The following is a 21,429-nucleotide window of genomic DNA, read 5'->3' on the forward strand; positions in this document are numbered from 1 at the left end:
ATTTAGCATTAAGTGGCAATTTAAGGGGATTTAGACAACCTATTTTACTTTCACTGTGATAGGCTAGGATTATATGCACAGTCAATTATCACATCTCAGCTGAAGAGGCAACAGCTTCCGTGCTCTTCGAAGAGGGCTTTAACTGAATCCTCTGAAACTATCTGATGGTACCCTTTACAGAGAAGTTTGAACTATTTTAGGAACTTCCTACTTGTCATTCTGATTTGGACACAGTGGCTCCACAGTATTCTCTACTGATGACTAGAAGAGAGCAACGGGTGGTTGCAGGTTCTGAGGCCAAGGAGCATCAGCTGGCTCATGTTTATATTGGCTTGGGTTATTTCCTGTAGAGCAGATCTATCTGGTTGGAAGACAGTGGGAGCGGTGCAAGACAGGGCCAGGGAGTGAACTAACAAATAGCAGTGTGGACAGCCAGTGATGCAAAGCTTGCGCTCTGGCTCCCTTTTCTTTAGGAGTATAAATGTTCTCAGTGATTCAGATTCATCCCACGTAACTTGAGGCATTAGTCTGCACACAAGCTTATCTGAAATAACATGTACTGAAATTAAATGATGTCATTCCGTGTAAGTTTGTGTGCAAACCACCATTTACTTTTCTTGTTCCTCAGTAATTGCTTAAGTAGGTTAAACACCATCCAGTGAAGTCTGCATTGCCTTCCTAACCTAATACTAACATAAATCCTTTTGTAATCCTTTTTGCTGCACTGGATTATTTGTTTAAACCTTCCTTTACTATTTCTTCTTGAGTATCTTCTATGCACTCTTTTCCAACTGTAGTTCAGAAAAAAAGTCAAAATCATTAAGGCAAAACTGGAAGGTAGTGTGAAGATTTGTAGAAAAAGATGTTATGAGGGAAATAAAGTTATACTTATCGTCTTCATGGAATATTTACAAGTCCCTATATCTTGATTAGGTGCTGCTTTGTCTCTGAAATGTCAGGCCCGCCTGGGGATTAAGAAACAGCCTATAGCTGTTGTCACATGGGATGTGAATAGCATTCCAGTAAAATACTTCGATTTTTCAAGATTTCATGAAGAAACTGTTTTGTAAGTGCATAAAACATGGAATAATCTTTCTTTTGTGCAAATTGTGCCTAGCTATTAACAGCCAACAGTAACAGCTCTTTCTCTCTATTAGTTTTGAAGGACATGATCAAGAATATTATAGAGAGACCACTTTACATATTACCGAAATAAAAAAGGAGGATCTTCAGGCAAATTTCACATGTGTAGCAGTGAATGAAATGGAAAACACAAAGGCCACGGTGACATTACAACTGAAAGCACAATGTAAGGGTAGGATTTTTTCATTTTATATTCTTACAGTCTTTACATTCTGTTTGAAAAGTCAAAAATATATTGCTGATATCACTATTATTTCCATTAACAAAAGAAAAAAAGAGTCTGCTACGTATTGAAGTCAGGGGTAAAATTTCCATGGCTTCATTAGGCTACAAAATGTCTTGAGGGTTGCCTCTGCCAGGGAGGGGGCATTACTCAAATGGTACCAGTGAGAGATTAAACAGGAAGAGGAGGAGAGTGTTCCAGCCCTGCATTAAGAGTATCCTGTTTCTAGGATGATCCTGCTTAGTGGCAAATTTCCCTTGCCTTGAAGGCATGCCTTGCACCTGAATTCAAAGCACACTAGTTTAATGCAGTCCACTATAGAAAAAGAACTCAGGTTGTAAAGAAGCCTCTGTGGATGGCCTGGCAAAGAACTGACCTCACCTTTTGTCAGCATTGTTAAAATGTGTTGTGAGAAGCAGAGATACACCTTCTTTTGAGAATCAAACTGTTGTTTGTCATGCAGAACAATGACAGAAAATAAGCAAATTTTAAAAGTGGAGTTTCAGCTGCCAGTTTGCCAGTTTGTTTCCCTTCCCTCCTGTTCCCTCCCCTCCTCTTTCCTGTACCACATCCATCACTGTAGTGCCCTTGTTTTTTAGTTGAACATTAAGTAGATTAACTTCTGACACATCTGGCTTCATCCTCTCTCCCTCTGTTGATCGTGTGCCACACAGAGTTGTGAGGGCCACACTGAAGGCTTTCTGTTGGTTTCATTTTTAAAGTCATGGTTCCAGTCATTTCTATCAGAAAAGAAAAGGCAAGGGCAGTAAATAATGAGGTCTAAGATGATCTTTAGTTCCTATGGGAATTTGTTACATGGTGGCAGTCAGACCTTTGAGAAGACACTGTCTCCAGCACCACTGAGTTTGACTCTTACGCTATAAATGTTTCTGTGCCTGTGGAGGCAGAACAAGAAGCTGTGGTCAGTGGCTTCCTTTCTTACTCTTTCAGATATTCTGAGTCACCAAGGACCTTGAGAAGAAATCAAGAGGCCTTTAACTAGATTTAGTTCTCTATGAGAGAATGGTTCAAACAGTAGGAACAGGTTTACTGTGATCACAGCAGTCCACACAGCAACATGTCATGCAGTATTCTTGACTACTTATGACTTCCTACAGGATTATGGCTTCAAACCTAGACATATTTCCTTGCTGTAGCCTAGAGAGGAAGCAATGTAGGTGAATTATAACAGAGGATAGGTCATCATTCAGCAGATAGCATAGAATCCCACCAGAAGAAAGTAATAGGAGATGTTTTATTTGAATATTACTAAGTGAGCGAGAGCGTAGCAGAGCTCGGGAGGGCAGCAGCACACATCAGCTCTGAGCTGAAGTACTTGAGTGTGGAAGTGTACTTGCAATGAAAGGGAAGGAAACTGGAGTGTAGTACTGAATTAACACTTCCTGCTCTAGTTCAGCCAATACAAGTCCTTTACTGACCCCTCATACAAACTAGATGGAGGAATGATGGATGAATGAAGGAAAAAATAATTTGATATTCTGTATTGATTAAGTGATTCATTAAGTCTGATTCCTTCTGTACACATATCTTACTTTGTTTTTGTCCATAGGTCTTCAGTAAATGTTCATGAAAGCTCTTGACTGTGACCTACTTTGCTGCTGCCTGTTTTATGTGGATGTCTATCCCCTTCTCCTTGTTGCTGCTATTGTCAAGATGCCCGCTTCTGCTGCTCACCACTGCTGGTGTAAGCGATGCTACATCCAGAAATGGTTATGCTCTGCTTTAGTTTTCTTCACTCGTTCCTCCCACAGCTCAGCAATATTTATGCTAAAACAGTGATGGCTTGCCTCTAAGTATAATAAAAATGCTGCAGGGATTTCTTTGTGTCTCATGTCCTGTAAATATGCAATAAAAATGTGTACTGTTCTTTTTTTTTATAATGAAAAAGCAGATTTTAAAAAATCCATGGTTATTCCTTTGTCTTTTCTGCAGCCTGTCTTTTGTCACCCACTTACTATAATGTTAATGGACTTTTACACACAGTCTTGCTGTATATTCTGGATTTTTCTCGAGGCATTCAGTAAGGCTTACATTATGATTATTTGTAGCACAAATTTCTGATAGGCAGTAAGAGATCAATAGGTGTTCTGCCACCTTCTACTGAAGTAAGGCAGTTTGGGGGGCATTTCATGACCTAGTTAAATTATGTGCAGTAGCACAGATGGCAGGTTAAGGGAGGAAGTGAAGATGTTGTAGGTGTTCGCATCAGAGCTCCTCCGTGTTAGAACCTCTTCAGTCTTACAGTAATAAATAATAAATAAATAATCTCTCTCTCCAAAAACTTGCTGAATGAGTGATTTGGCCCATCGCATAGAAAGTTGCCATGGGAACCAGGAATTAATTCTAATCTTGTGAATCCTAATTAAATACTTCAGCCACTAGTTCAGTTAGCAGTATCATTATAATTAAATAATAATTTGCATTGATAACATAGTAATCCGCATAAGAATTAAAAACTGCTAAAGAGAACAGTGAAGAAAAAATGAGAGGTTTGTTTCACAGGCAAGGGTGGTGACAGCTGTTTGTTTTATCTCCATGGCAAACAAATATACTCCCTTAATACTGCCAGGAAAGGTTGTGATTGGCAAGGCTTGCTTAACTTTTCACAGGAAAAAAGTGTATTTTTCCATTTAGGATATATGCTATGTAAATATGCACATATTCACTTGTGTAGGTGAGGAAGAGTTCAGGAAGGTGAACGTATTATCTGTCTCAAGGATTTTTTTTTCCACTTGTCTTTTTGGATATGAGGCAAATGCTACAACTCAATGCCTGCTTAGAGAAACTAATTAGCTCTTTAGAAGTGATCAACACGAGCCAAGTACATCGGTTACCAGAAGTAATGCGATGCGGTCAGCTCCATTTGGTGTGATTTGGCATTATCCAGACGAGGAATAATACTTTATCTTTCAGACACAGGGAAATCAGACAAATTCTTTCTCTGTTTTAATAGCAGAATTTTAATGAGGATTTGGGTATGAACTTTGACGATTTCTATAACTATGTTCTTGCTTTCATCTATCCATCCCACGAGGAAGTGCCAATGTCCGCCTCTTTCAACTGCTGCTGCTACATTCACAGGCTGCTGCTTCTCAGGCTGAGGAAGTTCTTTCTCTGTCTTTTCTCATCCATCTCCTGTACAGTCTTTGATCATCCCCAGGCAATATGGAACCATTCTTCAACACAATTTCCCATCTTTTCTCTCTCTGTTTTTCCTGAGGCTCTCTAGTATCTTCTGATTCCTTCACCAACACCTGTTCTTAAAAACATTCCTAATGTCTCTCAATCCCTCTTTACAGAAAATATGGGCTGCCTCGTTTCCTGCCAGATCTTTCAATCCTAAGTCTCCCTTTCTAATTCCAGAAATAGTGATCATCTCATATTCCACATTCCCTCTCTACCACAAGACATGCTCTGAGATCATATGCATAACTTCTTGTTCTGGTTTCTCTTCACTGCAAATCTGAGGAATTTATGACAACTTTTAATTCCCTTTTCGTCCTTCTTCCATGGCTAAGATGTAGCTAGTCCTGCCAGATACCTGGCAAGAGGCAGACATTCTGCCTGCCAGACTATTCCCAGTTGCCCTCCACAGCTGCTTGGTATCTCTCAAGCTGGAAGATACCATCTCTCCAAGATGACAAAAACTGATCAGCTATACTGTTCAAGCAAATTCATCTCACTTTGAGGGCAATGGATTGACACTCACAGGAGTAGCTCTGCTGGCAGAGCTGGGACGGTGTTAGTTCCTGATAGAGAGGCAATGACAAGTAATTGTCAAAACATTGAAAGTGCTAACTCCTTTCACCAGCAGAGCTGAGTCAGGGATGGATAGGAACATAGCTTCAACATCCCTTTAATCTGTCCTCTAGGGAATGCAGGGATTGTCTGAGTATCTCCAGAATGCTTCCCTTTTAATTAAAATATAAGCTGCCACTGTTTTTTTCTAGCTGCATCTTCATTCAGAGGTGATTAAATCACTGGCATTACATGCTGCAAGTATCATCTTGTTTCTTCCTGGGTTAGTATTGCTCACTTCTCATTCACCAACAGGTGTAAAATGGCTAGAGGAATGCAAATCTTCCTGTTGTGAACTCCCTGCTAGGTACAATGCCAGAAATTACAGTCATTCTGCACAGAGTTCAGCCCAGAGCATCAGGTCTGTTCTTCCTCAGAGATGTTTAAAACTGGACCTGACCTTTGGGCTCATCTCCGGTAGACAGATGCAGACAGATGCAGACAGGAATTCCGAGACCCAGCTCTCTGCCTTTGCTATCTGGATGTGTATTCAACTGCAAAGCCAATGAAGTTATAAAAAAAGTTCTTCAGCATCTGTCAGGAGATGCCTTCAAATGTTATTTTCTGACTTATTTTCTCTGGTCTCTCAATTATTATTTTTGTGTGTGTGTGTGTGTGAGCATACAATTAAGTATTCATATTGCTTTTGAATACAAATAAGTCATTTTAAAAGACAATCTATTTATGAACTCTCTGGTGCTAAATGATGCAGTGAAGTCAAATGGAACGTCAGGATCTGAATAGCTTGTTCAAGGCCTGCAAAAGAGGCTTCTGGCTGCTGCCCTCCTTTTACTGAAGTATAGATGATTTATTCCAGAGAAATGAGAGGCTGACTCAGTCGTACTGAGAACTGAACCTGCTCTTCCAGGAAGAATCCTATGGGGGTTCTTGTCTGAGGCTTTACAAATTTTGTAAGCACAGGAAATTTATGACTTTTTTCAGCCTTGGTCTGATCAGTGGAAAATTAAATGCAAATAGCTCCTTTAAGGTTCATAATTACAGAAGTTGCTGTTGGAACCTGTTTATTTTTCTAGTCATTTTCTAGATATTTAGACAGTGGGTTGGAACTGTTTGTGCTAGCACACTGTCAACAAATGAAATAATAGTAGGAAATAGTGGCAATCTCTGTTCCTCGGATTATCCTCACCAGGTATTTTTCTGATATTGTGTGTCTGTATATTAATGGGGAAAATGGATCAAATCATTAATTTGAAGAAGTCTGCAAGGGCAACATTCCTTCCTAGGTACAACATGACATAGTTGCTGCTACTAGATAGCTAAACTTCCCTATAAAAGCAACTGGTTATTTTCTTACCCACATTAATAATCTTATTGCAGGAATGTTTACTGCTATTGCTGCACCCGCATGTTTTGTGTGTATTTTGCAGGGAGAGGTAGGCAAAGCCCTGGAGGTCTGATCCCTACTTTGAATGTATGAAGCTTGGCTGAGTGGAGTGGCTACCACTACATGTAATCACCCTCCAAGGGCTGGGATGTTGTGAAGGAAAACTCAAAGGAATACTTCTTTCCTCAGCTAAAACAGTTCTGAGATTACATCAGGCCTCCAATTTCAGTGCAACACTGGAGAGATGCATGCTTCCAGTGATATTCCAAACCAGGGGATTGCATCTAGAAATTATTAAGTTCGCTACATTGTAGTAAAATAAAAATATAGGTAGGCCCTTTTGTACAAACGTAATGCACAATCTAGACATTCCCACATGCATTTCTTTGGGGATAAAAGTCCATCACCCATTCCAACTCTTTTGGAGGTATATTTTTTAATCTAAATGATTTCAGGGAGCTGAATCACAAAGAAGTCCCAAAGCAATTATATTAGTACAAATAGAGAGTGATGAATTGTCATGCTGGTCTGGAATAAGTAGGTGAAGAAGAGGGATTGCAAATGGAAATCTCTTACCCTGGTTTAGCCATCAAAGAGCAAATGTACATGGAACTGCTGAGTCTACATGTTAAAACTAAGGGGAATGAAATTGTGTATGTTTTACTTGCTTTGGAACAGATTTCTATTACAAGGCAACTGCCATTACTCTTCCCTCCAAAGGGATAATGCATCCTCCTTGTATAACCATTCTTTGATGTTTTAATTTCGAACTTGGCTATCTGGAATTTATACTGCTTTCAGTACTGAATCCTGGATTAATTCAATACGTCCAGGACATAGGCCAAAAATACCTTCTTCAGTTTTTTGGCTGTAACAATCTGTGGATTTACGCTTTTGAACCCTCTACCATTTTAGCTTGGAGGGAGGTAGAAATTATCTTGCTTCTAGCTCCCATCATCTCTTACTGCAGCAGGACCAGATGTCATGTAGATTGACTTCTATTACATGAATTACAGAATGACAGGAAGTTTAGGCTGTTATAGGAACACAGATATTCCCTAGAAGAGTGTCAATCACAATCTTATCCAAAATTAGCTGTGAGTTTACAATAGCACAGAGCTAATGGCTGCAGTCCTTGATAGTCTCTGAGGCTGAGGATCAGATGCAAGAGCTCTTCCCATGAGGGAAGCTGGAACTGAAGTGGGTGACTTCTTTCTTTTTTCTTACTCCTCATCACGGATATTTTATGCTCCTCAAAGGAAAAGGAGGGGGAGAATCTCAGCCGTCTCCTACATATTTTATCTTATTTTTATGAACAGGACTTGTTCTGGTTTACTGCTTAAGCGTTTTGCATACTTTGTTCTTATCTTGCAGATTTTATTATTTGCACATGTTTCTCTGTGCCCTGTTTGTATATCTACACCATAACTTTCTACTTGTCCATTTGTGGCTACTTACTATTTTTATACTTATGCTCAGCTGTGTTACAAAATATATATATGTTATTAACAATGTCACAATGTTACAAAATACTTATACATTGTTGCCAGCTGTGGTAGTTTAGTATATTTCTGCCTTTATTCAAAGCAAGCAGCTATTAATTACACACTGTTTAGTATGCTTCTGCAAAACAGAGGTGCAACAGGCCTCTCTTTTGACTGCACCAAATTGGAAGGAAAAAGTTTTGCAGCCCCTGTGGTGAGTCCTTAAAGCCATAGCAGAAGTAAGGATACAAGAGACTGAGGCTTCAGCCTGCAGGTTAACTTCTCTACAGCTAATACTTTCTTTATTTCTCTTCTTTGCAGTGGATCACCCCAGTGTCCTCATGATCATAGGATTTCTAGTTCTGTTAATAATAATAGCAGTCTCTGTCGTAATTTATCAGTCTTTCCGAGTTGATATTGTCCTATTCTATCGGGACATATTTCAACCCTACTCAGCCAAGGATGGTGAGTAAGAATTATGCAAAAAGATTAAAAAAATGGAAAAGGCATATCATATGAAAATGTCTGAATCTGAAAGTTTCTTACTAAACTCATATGACCTCAGAGCCTGATTCTTCGCTCTCTCATGCCTTCTGAAATCATTTAGACTAAGGAAGGGATACAACGATCTCTACCAGATAGGAAGGAAGGAAACATTTCAGATTAGAGAGCAAATGGTATAAAGGAAAACGTATTTGAAAGAAACGAAGAACAAAAAAGACAGAAGAAAATATTTGACTTAGCACTTGGTTCTGACTGCAAGACCACTTCCTGAGTAAAGAGGTTTTTTACCCAGAAATATGATATTTCATGGGAACAATTAGTAATTTCCTCAAGAAGGAAGAATCCAAGTGGAGTGTCTTGTCTTACAAGACAAAGGCTGTTAAATGTTATGGAGAAAAGTCTATTGTATCACTGAAATAACAAATGCTGAACTTCATCTCTGTTTCATCCTAATATGCACTGGTCAATTGAATTCTTACTCCACATACTTTGGGATACAGCCTTCATAATATGAAAGTTGTTTTCCTTGAATTTACAGATGTACAAGACATAACAACTTGTTAAACACCAAATGTGCAGAGTCTCTATTTTCCAAACATATATCCAGTGATGTATATTATTCAGATTAGATCTATCTCAAAGACTATTTTTTAAAATTTCTTTTTTAGCTCTTGTAATAGACAGCTTTGCTCCATGTTAATGCCATGAACTTTCTTTCTATTCTACCTTGCAGATGGGAAGATATACGATGCATATATTATCTACCCCAAAAGCCGCACCAGTGAAGCTAATTTTGTGGAAAATTTTGTTTACCAAATTCTGCCAGATGTTCTAGAAAATAAATATGGATATAAATTGTGCATTTATGGAAGAGATATATGTCCTGGAGAAGGTAAGTTTCAGGCTATATTAGGCACTGAATGGCTTGTGAAGTTGGAGTGAATTGTGATTCTAGTCCCTTTTGGGAGTATAGGAGGTCCCTCTACATTCCTAAGTAGGCTACTCATCTCATCAGCAGGTATGTGTGTTGCTCTTTCAAGCAAGGTAGTAAAATGGCACTTTGTGCTTGTTGGTGTTCTAAGAAAGTAAGCTGTAGGTTAGTAGCACAAATTGTTTACCATCTCCTTGGGTCATGCAGAAAATGTGACCTGAACCGTGGCTCTTTTAGACATACACCTGCTCTTTTGGTAGTGAACTGCATAGCCATTATTCAGGCAAAGCCACAAAGCCACAACCAAACCATGCATGAGCAGGTCCACAAGAAACTGAAGAGAGAAAAACACAGACTAAGTTGAAGAATTAATCTTGCTGTTACCACTCAGGGTTTTTTAACCCGTGACAAGGGTGTTCAAGTTACAGGAAGTTCAACTTTTGTTCACTGAAATGAGCTACTTTCACTTGATACAATTCCCAGTATTAATCAAAGAGGCAGTTTGTATTCTTCATTCCTTTTTGCTTGTCTTCCAAATTGGAATTAATCTGTAAAGTTAATCTGTGTTATTTTTCATATGGACACCTTACCAACATTATTTCTTATGTCGGCAGGCAGCTAGGTGCTTTTTGCCTTCCACCGGAGTTGACGTATCTGTTTACCTCATGCTCAGGTGTTCTGTGAACCAGAGGTTCTCTCCCTGTGAGAATGCAGTCATGAAGCTAAAGCTGACACATTTTCAATTACACATTTCTGAAATCAGCACCGGGCCAGGTGTCATTCATCTGCCCAGAGCTGGGATAAGATCCTTGATCTCCTTCTCTTCTGGAGAGTGACAAAAATTCTGCCAACCCTTGGGAAAAGCCACTGCAACAAAGATGTAAAAAAAGCTACACAGGTGGCTTAGCTAGGCCATATCCAGCATACCAGATACAGAACAAGGAACTAACAGTAGTTCACAAAACTGTCAATGACAAAAGCTTATGCAACCTGTACTAATGATTAGGGACAGGAAAATATTTTGTCATGGGACACCACTGTTCAGCAGTCATTTAGGAGGGCAATCACAAAGAAAACTGTGCATGGCATACAATGAAGTGAAGACTCTGGCACTAACAGGGAATGTAAGATGTTGCTTGAAAACAAAGACTTTTTTTTACTGTACAAAGCCATGGATTGGTGCCTGTAAAGCAGGAGTGTGCCAGACTGAAGGCTCACACTGCCATTCTTGGACAGTGAGTAGCTTTCATTTGACTTATTCAGTCTGATTTAATGAAAACTCTAAAAATTGTCTTGGGCATTGATTGCTATCCTTCTTTCTCTCTTCTTACTTACTTCCCCAGCCTCCTGCTTTTCCCTTCCTTGTCCATTCTCTTCCCCTAAAATGCTTCCACTTGAGTGAAAGAGATATTCAGAATTTGCCTGTCACTGGGAACTAAAAAGTTCACTGCTTCCAGGAGGTTGGACATTTAGCTATACACTTCCCAGTCTTAGTCACCTGCCTCTCTTGCTTCCACTTTCTTCCCTGCTTTTTTTTCCAAAAGGGCAGTCTTCTGCTCTTGAGCCTTTTGTTGAGGGTACCAGATTCTGAAATTCAAAACCTTACAACTGAAATGTGCTAAGTACAGAACTAATCAGGAGTATTTACATGAAGAACACCTCTAGTTACTGTGATCCTTCCTGAATATATATCATAGCATTTGATTAATCACATTTTTCACTGCAAGAAAAAAAGTATTCAGAGTATTTCAGGAAAAAAACTCTGTTCAGAGGATGTGAAATGGAATTATCATTTTGAGAAGTGTTCACGACTCTTAGCTCTAGAGCAGAGCTTTTTGTAACTTGCAATTTGTGTTCTCTCAATGATTCAGAAAGTTAAGTAGAATGATCCAAGGGAAGAACACAACTGCATAGCTGTTGGGCTCCTATTTGCCTTCTTAAGCTAGCATTCCTTCTGTTTTCTAGGTCATACTGATTAATGGCATTTTCTACAACGTAACAGTTGTCTGAAGAGGTCCAAATGCAAGTATTACTCAGTAAACCAAGAGGTGTCATCAACATCACCCTCTGCTCTATTCTTGTGATGGTATCATTGTCCTGTCAACTGCGTTCTTTGCCACAGAGTCTAACTAAACATTGCCAGAGCTGCTGTATCTGTAATACAAAAAAAAAAAAAAAAAAAAAAAAACATAAGAATAGCCACACTTGACTGGACCAATGATCCACATAGCCAAGTATCCTCTCTCTAACAGTTGCCATATGCAAAGACCTGGAAAAGAATTTAAGAACAGGACAAGCTTATATGATGCTTCCTCTGTTTTACTCTCCCAGTAGTTTGTGGACTTCAGAGGCTGGAATTTTTGTGTGTAATACATACTGATAGATCTTTCTTTCACAGCATTTTCTGTCACTTTTTGAACCCATATAACCTTCTGGCATTCACAAAACTGTTCATAACAAATTCCACAGTTGAAATATTTGCAGCATGTAGCCCATCCTTCCCCTTGCCACAAGTGTAGCTTCACAAATCCAAATGGAAAGGAACATACCATCCCAGTTCTATGGCCTCTCAGTCCTGGGCACAATGGACGGCACCACAAAACTTCAAGAGAGAATTTAAAAACTATTGTTATGGGAACTAAACATACAGCAGTTGCTGCTTACTTTATTTTTCTCATCTTCCACAGGATTTCCTAACATCTGGTTAATCTAATGAAAAAGATGAAAATGAAAGTCATTAGAACTGGTGAACATCACAGAAAGGCAAACTGTTTGTGGAGAATACTCTCAGGCTTCAGAAATAGAGCAGAGAAGTCATTCAATGGATCCCCTTCCTGATCTAAGAACTGAAAAAAAACTGGATCTCTCTGAAAACCCTTGCAATGGCCTGGCAGCCCCTGGCAAAGGAAAACAAAATGCATATGATTTACTGATATCATCAGTAAATCAGTGGCTTTATCAAAAAGCATGCTGCATCATATTTCCTTAGCTTCCACTTCCTTCATTTGGCCCAGCATCACATACTCCCACCTAAACAACTCCAGCTTTTAGTCTACCGGAAACTCTTCTGACTGGGTCGGAGCAGTATTTCAATAGATGGGCTCTCATCAGCAGTGCTCTTCACAGTCATCATGGCAGGTCATTGAGAACAGGCTCTTGGAGGCCTGACTTGGAGCTTTGCAAGCTAACCCAGATGTTTCTCCCATGGTATACCAGCTCTTGAGTTCCCTAGTCACATCCCTGCCCCAAATGTGGTTGATTAGCCCTTCCTAACCTGGTAGTTGTCAAACAGAAAAACACCCTTTGTCATGCCGAAATAGAAATACCACAGCTGCCCTGTCCAGACTTGCAGCACAGTCATTTGACGCTTGATGACACTTCAGCACTTGAAACTTGTTTCTTAAGTCCTTTCTGTGCGCTGCTTGGTGCTGTATATGAGGCAGCAGGGTGGATGCCAACACAATGCATAGGTTAGCATGTAAATTAGCATGCTGTAGCTCAGGAATAACATAATTGTTTTGGTTGGAAGGGACCTCTGGAGATCATCTAGTCCAACCCCCCTGCTCAAGCAGGGTCCTCTAGAGCATATTGCCCAGGATCACATCCAGACGGGTTTTGAACATCTCCAGCGAAGGAGACTCCACTACCTCTCTGGGCAACCTGTGCCAGTACTCAGGCAACGTCACAGTGAAGAATTTTTTTCTCAGGTTTAGGTGGAACTTCCTGGGCTTCAGTTTGTGCCCGTTGCCTCTTGTCCAGTCGCTGGGCACCACGGAGAAGAGTCTGGCCTCATCCTCTTGACACCCCCACTTCAGATACTTGCACACATTGATCAGATCACCTCTCAGTCTTCTCTTCTCCAGGCTGAACAGGCCCAGCTCCCTCAGCCTTTCCTCATAGGAGTGATGCTCCAGTCCCTTCATCATCTCAGCAGACCTCCACTGGACTCAGTTCAGTAGTGCCATGTCTCTCTTCTCCTGGGGAGCCCAGAACTATACACAGTACTCCAGGTGAGGCCTCCCCAGGGCTGAGGAGAGGGGCAGCATCACCTCCCTCCACCTGCTGGCAACACTCTGCCTCATGCACCCCAGGATCCCATTGGCCTTCTTGGCCACAAGGGCACACTGCTGGCTCGTGCTTAACTTGTTGTCCACCAGCACTCCCAGGTCCTTCTCCGCAGAGCTGCTTTCCAGCACGTCAACCCCCAGCCTGTCCTGGTGCAGGGGCCTATTCCTCCCGAGGTGCAGGACCCTGCACTTCCCTTTCTTGAACTTTGTCAGGTTCCTCTCTGCCCAGCTCTCCAGCCTGTCCAGGTCCCTCTGAAGGGCAGCACGGTCTTCTGGTGTGTCAGCCACTCCCCCCAGTTTAGTCTCATCAGCAAACTTGCTGAGGGAGCACTCTCTTCCTTCCTCCAGGTCACTGGTGAAGGAGTTGAACGAGACTGGACCCAGGACTGACCCCTGGGGCACACCACTAGCTACAGGCCTCCAACTAGACTCTGCACCACTGACCACAACCCTCTGAGCTCGGCCATCCAGCCAGTTCTCAAGCCACCTCACCGTCCACTCATCCAACCCACACTTCCTGAGTTTACCTACAAGGATGTGATGGGAGACAGTGTCCAAAGCCTTGCTGAAGTCCAGGGAGACAACGTCCACTGCTCTCCTCTCATCTCCCCAGCCAGTCGTTCCATCATAGAAGGCTATCCGGTTGGTCAAGCACGATTCCCCTTTGGTGAATCCGTGCTGACTACTCCTGATCACCTTCTTGTCCGCCACATGTTTAGTGAGGACCTCCAGGAGGAGCTGTTCCATCACCCTTCCAGGGATGGAGGTGAGGCTGACAGGCCTGTAGTTTCCTGGCTCCTCCTCCTTGCCCTTTTGGAAGACTGGGGTGACATTGGCTTTCTTCCAGTCCTCAGGCACCTCTCCTAATTGCCATGACCTTCCCAAGATGATGGAGAGTGGCCTAGCAATAACACCCGCCAGCTCCCTCAACACTCGTGGATGCATCCCGTCAGGGCCCACGGATTTGTGGATGTCAAGTTTGGACAAAAGATCTCTAGCCCGATCCTCCTCCACCAAGGGAGAGTCTTCCTTTCTCCAGACTTCCTCTCTTGTCCCTAGGGTCTGGAATTCCTGAGGACTGGCCTTAGTAGGGAAGGCTGAAGCAAAGGGGGCATTCAATAACTCTGCCTTCTCTATATCCTTTGTTACCAGGGCACCCGCCCCATTCAGCAGCGGGCCCACATTTTCCCTAGTCTTCCTTTTGCTACTGATATATTTGAAGAAGCCCTTCTTGTCGTCCTTGACATCCCTTGCCAGATTTAATTCCAAATGGGCCTTAGCCTTCCTTGTCGCATCCCTGCACACTCTGACAACGTCCCTGTATTCCTCCCAAGTGGCCTGTCCCCTTTGCCGCATTCTGTGTACTTCCTTCTTCTGTTGGAGTGTTGCCAGGAGTTCCTTGCTCACCCATGCAGGTCTCCTGTCCGCTTTGCTCGACTTCTTACTCAGAGGGATGCACCGATCTTGAGCCTGGAGGAGGTGATGCTTGAATATTAACCAGCTTTCTTGGACCCCTCTTCCTTCTAGGGCCCTACCCCAGGAGATTCCCCTAAGTAGGTCCCTCAAGAGGCCAAAGTCAGCTCTCCTGAAGTCCAGCGTTGCAATCCTACTCATTGCCCTGCTCCCTCCTCGGAGGATCCTGAACTCCACCATCTCATGGTCACTGCAGCCAAGGCTGCCCCCAACCTTCACATCTCCAACTAGACCCTCTCTGTTCGTTAGTTCAAGGTCTAGCATTGCACCTCTCCTCGTTGGCGTCTCCACCACCTGGGTCAAGAAATTATCATCAGTCCTCTGCAGGAACCTCTTGGACTGTTTGTGCCTAGCTGTGCTGTCTATCCAACAGATGTCAGGGTGGTTGAAGTCTCCCATGAGAGCCAGGGCCTGTGATCGTGAGGCTACTTCCAGCTGTCGGTAGAAGGCCTCATCGACAACTTCCTCCTGGTCAGGTGGCCTGTAGTAAAGCCCCACAACAGTGTCACCCACGTTAGCCTGCCCTTTAGTCCTTACCCATAGGCTCTCCACTTGCTCTTCATCCACCCCGAGGCAGAGCTCCATACATTCTCGTTGCTCCCTCACATAAAGAGCAACTCCACCACCTCGCCTTCCTGGCCTGTCTTTCCTAAAAAGCACATAGCCATCCATGACAGCATCCCAGTCACGTGAGCTATCCCACCATGTCTCTGTCACTGCAATGAGATCACGGCCCTGCGACCGCACGCAGATCTCTAACTCTTCCTGCTTATTTCCCATGCTGCGTGCATTGGTGTACAGGCATTTCAGAGAGCCAGTCAAGCACACAGGCTTCCCAGGAGAGGTGCAAGAGGATCCTCCATAGCCATGTTCCAGTGTTCCAGGCTGCCTCCCCTGGCTGTATGCACCCGCTGGAGGCATCCTGACTTGAGCGGTGTTTTACTGACTCCCCTGCCACTATACCACTCCCCTTCCCCCATCTTGCCTAGTTTAAAGCCCTCCTTACCAGGCTGGCCAATCTGTTGGCAAAGACGTGGGGCACGTGCCCCGCTTAGTGAGGTGGAGCCCATGCCTCCCCATCAGCTGCTGATCTTCAAACAGGGTCCCATGGTCATAGAAACCAAAGCCCTGTTGCCAACAGCAGCGGCGCAGCCAGTTGTTCACTTGGAAAACTCGTCTACTCCTCCTCCCATCCTTTCCCCTCACAGGCAAGATTGAGGAGAAAACCACCTGGGCTCCCAGACCCTTCACCACCATTCCCAGAGCTCTGAAGTCCCGTTTGATGGTTTCCAGTTTGCCTTTTGTGTCGTTAGCGCCCACATGGAAGAGCAGCAGAGGGTAGTAGTCTGATGCACGGACAAGCCTTGGCAGTCTTTCCATGACATCTCTTATTCGAGCTCCTGGCAGGCAGCAAACCTCTCTGGACAAGAGGTCAGGTAGGCAGATAGGTGCCTCTGTCCCCTGCAGCAGGGAGTCACCCACAAGAATCACTCGCCGCTTCTTTCGGGCGTTCCTGCACGGCACAGGGTCTGTCAGGCCAGTTGCCTCCCTTGGAGCCATGCCCAGCTCCTCCTCAGCTTGGAGGACGCTAAACTTGTTCTTCAAAGGCAAATCTTGAGGAGGAGCAAGAGCCTTTCTCCTTCTATGGGAGGTCACCAGCTTCCAGCCCTCTTCAACAGCGTTATGACGCACCTTTACACACGGTGCTGAGCCCTCTGACAACTCCGCTGCAGTGGGGGCAGGGGACTCCTGGAGCTGCACAGTCTCCGAGAATACCCTGTCAATCTCCTGCTCGTCCTCTCGGATGCTACACAGCCTACTAACCTCCTCCCGTAACTCCTTTAGCTGGTGATGCAACTGGTCAACCACAGCACACCTCACACAGGAGAGCTGACTGTCAGCCCAGGCCTCACAGAGAGGCCCCAGGCATTCTCTGCAGCCTAACGCCTGCAGAGCTGCATCTGCTGTCTGAGGGTCTGTCTGGGTTGAGGCCTCAGACGCAGCCGATGCAGCACCTCCTGCAGCCACTGGGGAATGTGCTCTGCGGTGTGTCATGACCATGCCCCGGGGAAGGACACACCACTGTGCAAAATGGAGAGGTGCCTTCTTTGCCTTCTGGCACCCTTCATGCACAAACTGCTGCATCTGTTCACTGCCTCTGTTAGCTGCACTCTGGGAGCTGTGCTCTAGGCCTGGCTCTTATATAGGCCTCTGCCTAGCAGTGACTCACAAGGGTGCTTGACCCACCCAGTCAGGATCCACCTGAAACAAAAGCCCCAACTCCCTCTGACCAGGGCAGCCCAGAGAGCTTGTTAGCAGCAGCCCCACCTAGCTAGAACTTCCCAGGAGAAGTTAAGTCAAGGTCCCCTGCAGTAGTCCTTGCCTAGCTCTTCCTTCCTGCTAGCAGCAAGCACCGTCTAGTTCCTCGGGGGTCCCCAGAAAGCCTCCACAACTTCCAACAAGGCCCACAGAAGGCCCAGGCAGAGCCCAGAAACTGCTGCGCAAACAGGAAACTTAATGCACCCTCTGCAAGTAAATAATGGTCACCCAAATGTCCCCAAATGGCTAATTTTCATTAATAAATATTGCAGGATCTGTCTGTAAATCACTAAGCTCAATGGTATATGATTCCTTATATGGAAATAGATGGATCAAGCACAAATTTGGTGCAATGTGCATCCACTGAATTTGACTTTTGGTTACTGGATTAGAAATTCCTAACAATTCCTAAGTATAGTTAAAATATTAAGGTTTCAATTAAAGAACACATTTGAAAGGAAACTTTATAAAAATTATATCCAAATGAGACAGAGGTTATTTCCAGTTAAAAAGCAATGGAAATGAAATGCCTAAACTCAAAATAAAAGAGAGTCTATAAAAGAGATTTCATGGTCTCTTAATTTTCTTGTACATTTTTAGATACAGCCAGCGCAGTTGAAAAAAGGATACAGAAGAGCAGACGGTTGATCATCATTGTAACACAGCAGTTGATTCATCATGAAGATCTTGCTTATGATCAACATATTGCTTTATACAATGCCCTCATTCAAAATGGTGCGAAGGTCATCCTTCTGGAAATGGAGACAATTGGGACATATGAGAAGCTTCAGGAATCTCTTAAGTATATTATTAAGCAGCAAGGTACTGTCAAATGGAAAGAGCCACCCACAGGACAGCCACAGTCATCCAATTCTAAGTTCTGGAAACATGTGAGGTACCGTATGCCGCTGACACACAAGACTTCACGCTCAGCTAATGCTGGGTGAACGGTGAGTCTAAGAAAATACGGATATATTGTCAGCCTGACCCATACACCTGCATCTCCTTTTCCTTTCAGTAGGCACAAGATTTTGCGGTATGGAAGTGTGGCTGTGTTGTCTCTCTTTTTTTTCAATCCTTCAATTGAGTAGAGATAAGGTAAACTGAAGAAGTAGGTCTAGGGAACTGAACAGCGTTGCTAGAGGTAACAGAATTGTGTAAATAAATCATTCAGACTGAGTGCTGAATTTATGCCCGGGATTGACATGGGAAACAAAATGTACACATATTCTTTCTATATGTACCTATTCTGAAAGTTTTGATTCTGAAGAGCTGAATATTTTTTAGGCTTGCATTACCTTTCAAATGCATTTGATCAAAGATAAATGTCTTCTGTATTCTGTTCTACTAGAAATTATAGTGCTGTGCTCTTGTTCATTTCTCCTACCAAGTATTCCTTATTGATTCAGTAATAATAGTCATGTTATGAAACCTGATTCTTCCTGAGTAGGGATGGCTCAGTAAAGGGCTCTTCTGAGATTGATGTGAGTACAGTATTTTTTAAAAATGCAGTGTTATGGGAAAGGAATACATACATATTGCCATATATGTACACGTATGTGTGTGTTTGTGTGTGTGTGTACATACACACACACAGATATATATATGTAATGAATCTTCCACAAAGAAGAATTTATTTGACTTTACAGCAGTATTACCACGTGATTCTACATTTTGAACTGCTAAATATATGATCAGAACAAATACAGAAAAATAGTATTTTAATGTTTACTACCATTATTATATCTACAGAGAGAAAATAATTTTTAAAATTTAATATATATTTTTGGACACTGATAGCATTCCTTTAAGCTACTTTAAGAAGAGACTGTCTGCATTTTCCTAACAATCAATAAAAATATTTTCACTTTATGCCTCATTACAATTTCATCTATTAGGGAATGCACTCAGACGCAAAGGCCAAATCCAGGTCTTCTCCTACTTCAGGGGTGTATGAGCAAAGCATGTTCTAGTACAGATATCCTTAGGGATATTAATGATTTTAGCTTCTTAAAACTAGGAATTTTCTTAAAATCTGAGAAGGTTTGATTTTGAGCTTTAGGCCCGCTAAAGTGAAAATTAGATGCAGAACATCTGATGTTACCAAGTCTAGGCCTACAGAATAGGCAAGTCCATTCATTTTTTGTACATTGTAGCTTTTTACTAAGTATGGATCTTCAAACTTATGGACTGCTGTTTGGAGTAGGAAGAAAATATATACAATATATGTATAGATGCTTTTTTTCAACATGATATTAAAAAATCAGTGGCAAACTAAACAGCTTTTCATTGATTCATTACATTGTTAAGTATTCATCAAAGCCATAAAAAATCTAATGCTGCATTTTATTTTTGCCTCATTAGATGATGCCCAGTATTAGGTCCTGTCCCTGAACATCCATCTAGACCAACCTCACTGTCTATTTGAGAGGTCCATGAAATGAATTTATGCCAGTATAAGAGATTTAGTTTATTACAGGCTTAATTAGGGACTGTGTTTTGGTGTCTCCTGGAGTCCCATTATTTCCCTCGGAAAGAATACTAATACTAAGGCGTATGCAAAGGCCTTGTACTTTTCACTACAAAGATTTTTCTCAACAACTTTTGAGAAAGACAAAACATTCACTTCCAAGGCCATTACAAGATCAATTTTTAAGACAATTTGAGACCTGAGCACTTACGATGAAGAAAGGATCATAACTGAATACCTTGGAAACAAAAGGTTTGAGATGAATTTGGAGGCTGGAAAGGGATAAAACTATGTGGAGGAGAAAATACAACTTGGAAGTGCAGGGGGTCAACAAAGAACCAAGCTGTTCTAAAACACAGTGATAGCTCACTGAGTTTTGTGAGTCAGGCACATGGTTAGGATGGTGAAAAATAAACCCATTCAGCGTCTCTTGTGATGAGACTGCTTTCGTGTTAGATCTCGTGGCCAGCCAGGAAAAAGAGACGAAGCCAGTACCAAGCAAAATCTAAGAACTCTTAATGTGATTTACCAGCAGTGAACACTATGGCCTTGACAGAAAGAAAAGGGACTAAATTCTGAGAGTGGCAAAGAACTTCTACAGAGCGAAGGAGTAAATATGCAATTATAATAACGATAGAGAAATGCTGCAGATGCCACTTCTTTTTATATTCCTTAGCACTTAGTATGGAAATCTAAGCTATGCGCTAAAATTAATACCTTTCTGAAGATATCACATGTTAAAGAGAAAGCACAAAAAGCACACTGGCATACTTTTACAATGTTATATCCAGCTTAAGAAGAATCTAAATATACAAAATATGTTTTTAATGAAAATTTTCAATTTTTCTTTCATATTGCCTTGGGTACATAAAAGTATACCAGAGAATCTGTCTTAATGGGATAGCAACAGCACAAAAGGAGAGTCTGCCCTTTGCAAAATATCCCTTTTTCACCTTAAAACACTGATAAAAGACTCACTTTGAATGTTTAAGGCTTAAACTACATGGAACACGGGTCATTTGGTTGCAGAATTAGAATGTCCACTTAGAGATGCCCTTCAATTTCTGCTTTGTGCCTTCTCTGTTATTTTGATCCCCCCTAACAAGCAGTTTGGAGAGCTTATTTGCTTTCAGTTTTTAATAAAGTAGAGTCAGTTTGCCATCTAGTGGATGAGAAGGTATCAAGAGATTGTGGCCAAATAAAAATAAATAATGTTAAGAATAGCACTAGAAATAAACATAGTGAAATTCTGTGTGTGTGCATACTGCTGTAAACTCCTGAAACCAATACATCACCTGTTAACAGCAGCTTAGAATGTGACCCTGATACCTTGTGATAGACAAGGCTTTGAAGTGTCACCGTCTTAATAAAAATGATTTTTGAAGGAACAGAAGTGTCTGTCTGCCATATAACTGCAATCATACCGAGTTGTACATCCCTAATCATATATTCTTAATCGCTGGATACCACATATCTGACAAGTATATGCTACATTGCTGGCAATAAAGAGAAAACAAAGAAACAGGAACGAGCATTGACTTTGCTGGCTTGTTGACATCAGTGGTGAAACTACTGGCGATTTCAGTGGAACCAAAATTAGCCCCTGGTAATAATGAAATATGGTAACTGCACATAACAACTAGAATGGACT

The 21,429-nt window shown here is 42.1% G+C and overlaps 1 protein-coding gene across 6 annotated transcripts in view; it reads left to right on the forward strand.

Moving 5' to 3' along the window:
• The window catches only part of IL1RL1 (interleukin 1 receptor like 1), a 31,849-nt gene extending 10,906 nt beyond the window's left edge, over nucleotides 1–20,943 (forward strand). The window contains exons 8-13 of one of the 6 annotated variants that reach the window (XM_068924883.1): nucleotides 934–1,066; nucleotides 1,158–1,315; nucleotides 8,336–8,479; nucleotides 9,252–9,410; nucleotides 11,415–11,471; nucleotides 17,909–17,980. In XM_068924883.1, the coding sequence (XP_068780984.1) occupies nucleotides 934–1,066; nucleotides 1,158–1,315; nucleotides 8,336–8,479; nucleotides 9,252–9,410; nucleotides 11,415–11,428 (608 nt within the window). In that variant the 3' untranslated portion in view covers nucleotides 11,429–11,471; nucleotides 17,909–17,980. Of the gene's footprint in view, nucleotides 1–933; nucleotides 1,067–1,157; nucleotides 1,316–8,335; nucleotides 8,480–9,251; nucleotides 9,411–11,414; nucleotides 11,472–12,136; nucleotides 13,361–17,908 lie in introns of those variants that run through there. The other 5 variants (XM_009666301.2, XM_009666302.2, XM_068924875.1 and 2 more) reach the window with 5 other exon arrangements.
• Nucleotides 20,944–21,429: the final 486 nt, after the last annotated feature.

This window comes from Struthio camelus, chromosome 1 (genome assembly GCF_040807025.1).
Source record: "Struthio camelus isolate bStrCam1 chromosome 1, bStrCam1.hap1, whole genome shotgun sequence".
In the NCBI taxonomy this organism is placed as follows: domain Eukaryota; kingdom Metazoa; phylum Chordata; class Aves; order Struthioniformes; family Struthionidae; genus Struthio; species Struthio camelus.